The sequence below is a fragment of the Sphaeroforma arctica genome (genome assembly GCF_001186125.1).
Source record: "Sphaeroforma arctica JP610 unplaced genomic scaffold supercont1.1164, whole genome shotgun sequence".
NCBI classification, from domain to species: domain Eukaryota; class Ichthyosporea; order Ichthyophonida; genus Sphaeroforma; species Sphaeroforma arctica.
In genome coordinates, this window is record NW_014039394.1 from 5,001 (window position 1) to 6,065 (window position 1,065).

Genomic DNA, 1,065 nt, shown 5'->3' on the forward strand with positions numbered 1-1,065 from the left:
TGCAGACTTCCCACACTTCGGCGGGGTGGACCCAAACCTGATCGAGGAAGCGTTGAGTCACCCGTCTTGGTCATCCGAGAACGGCAAGAACTATCTCCGTCTGGTGAGTGTTTGAACGCACTGCATATTCAATAGCGAGTTGTATTCGAGTCTTTGTACCAGTTACTGGCGCATGAGAATGTTCATGAGTCATATAGGACTCCTGTCAGCTAGTCATATAGGACTCCTGTCAGTTGTACCGTGATTTGCCCTAAAGTTGCTTCAGGTGCATCGCCTAGCTTCGAGGGGCACGTGTTGTCATGGTTACAAGTTTTGTGCGGTACTGTACGTATATGAAACGGGTGCGAATGGGCCGAGTCTATCAATTCTTAAATGAAGTTAGTTGCACAGTCTGATACGTTGTGTGGTGAACGGCGCGTACTCACTAATTACGCGCATTATTTATTAATTCCAAACTAATCACTGAGAATGCGCCTGGATTGTGAAGTCAGTTACAGTCCGCGTGCTGATTACATGGCTTTGTTGTGCTACTCCTTCTACTATCTGCAGGCTGTTCTGGGAGATGCCATGCTTGATCTTTATGTCATTGAGACAATCTACAACAAACATCCCGAAATGGATAATGGGGAGATAACCATTGAGAAGTCAAAGATTGTGTCCAATCATGCACTGGGTCAATTTGCTATCCCGTATCTATCGTACGTGAGAACGCGTGCTGTAATCTTCAGGGATTCCAAGGTCGCCTGTGATGTGATGGAAGCCCTAGGTAGGTGCCAAAATCAGAACACTCACTGATCCCCATATATGCGCTATTACGCACAGCCCCATTTATATAGTTTAGTGTATACATGTCCACACATGTCCACACAAATGCTTCAAAATATACAGATCCACATACATACTATATATATATATATATATATACGTATATTTATATTATGTATATTATATTTATATATTTATATATATATTATGTATTATATATTATATATATATATACATGTATTTATATGGATATGGATATGGATGTATATATGTTATATATATATGTATATGTATATGGAT

General features: G+C 40.3%; 1 protein-coding gene across 1 annotated transcript in view; it reads left to right on the top strand.

Annotated features, from left to right (window-relative positions):
• SARC_10185 (hypothetical protein) overlaps window positions 1-795 on the top strand; it is a gene marked incomplete at both ends in the record, with an annotated part of 4,620 nt that extends 3,825 nt beyond the window's left edge. The window contains 2 exons of the mRNA XM_014295778.1: window positions 1-103; window positions 550-795. The exon at window positions 1-103 is cut by the window's left edge and continues 74 nt beyond it. Coding sequence (XP_014151253.1) covers window positions 1-103; window positions 550-795 — 349 coding nt within the window. The remainder of the gene's footprint in view (window positions 104-549) is intronic.
• Window positions 796-1,065: the final 270 nt, after the last annotated feature.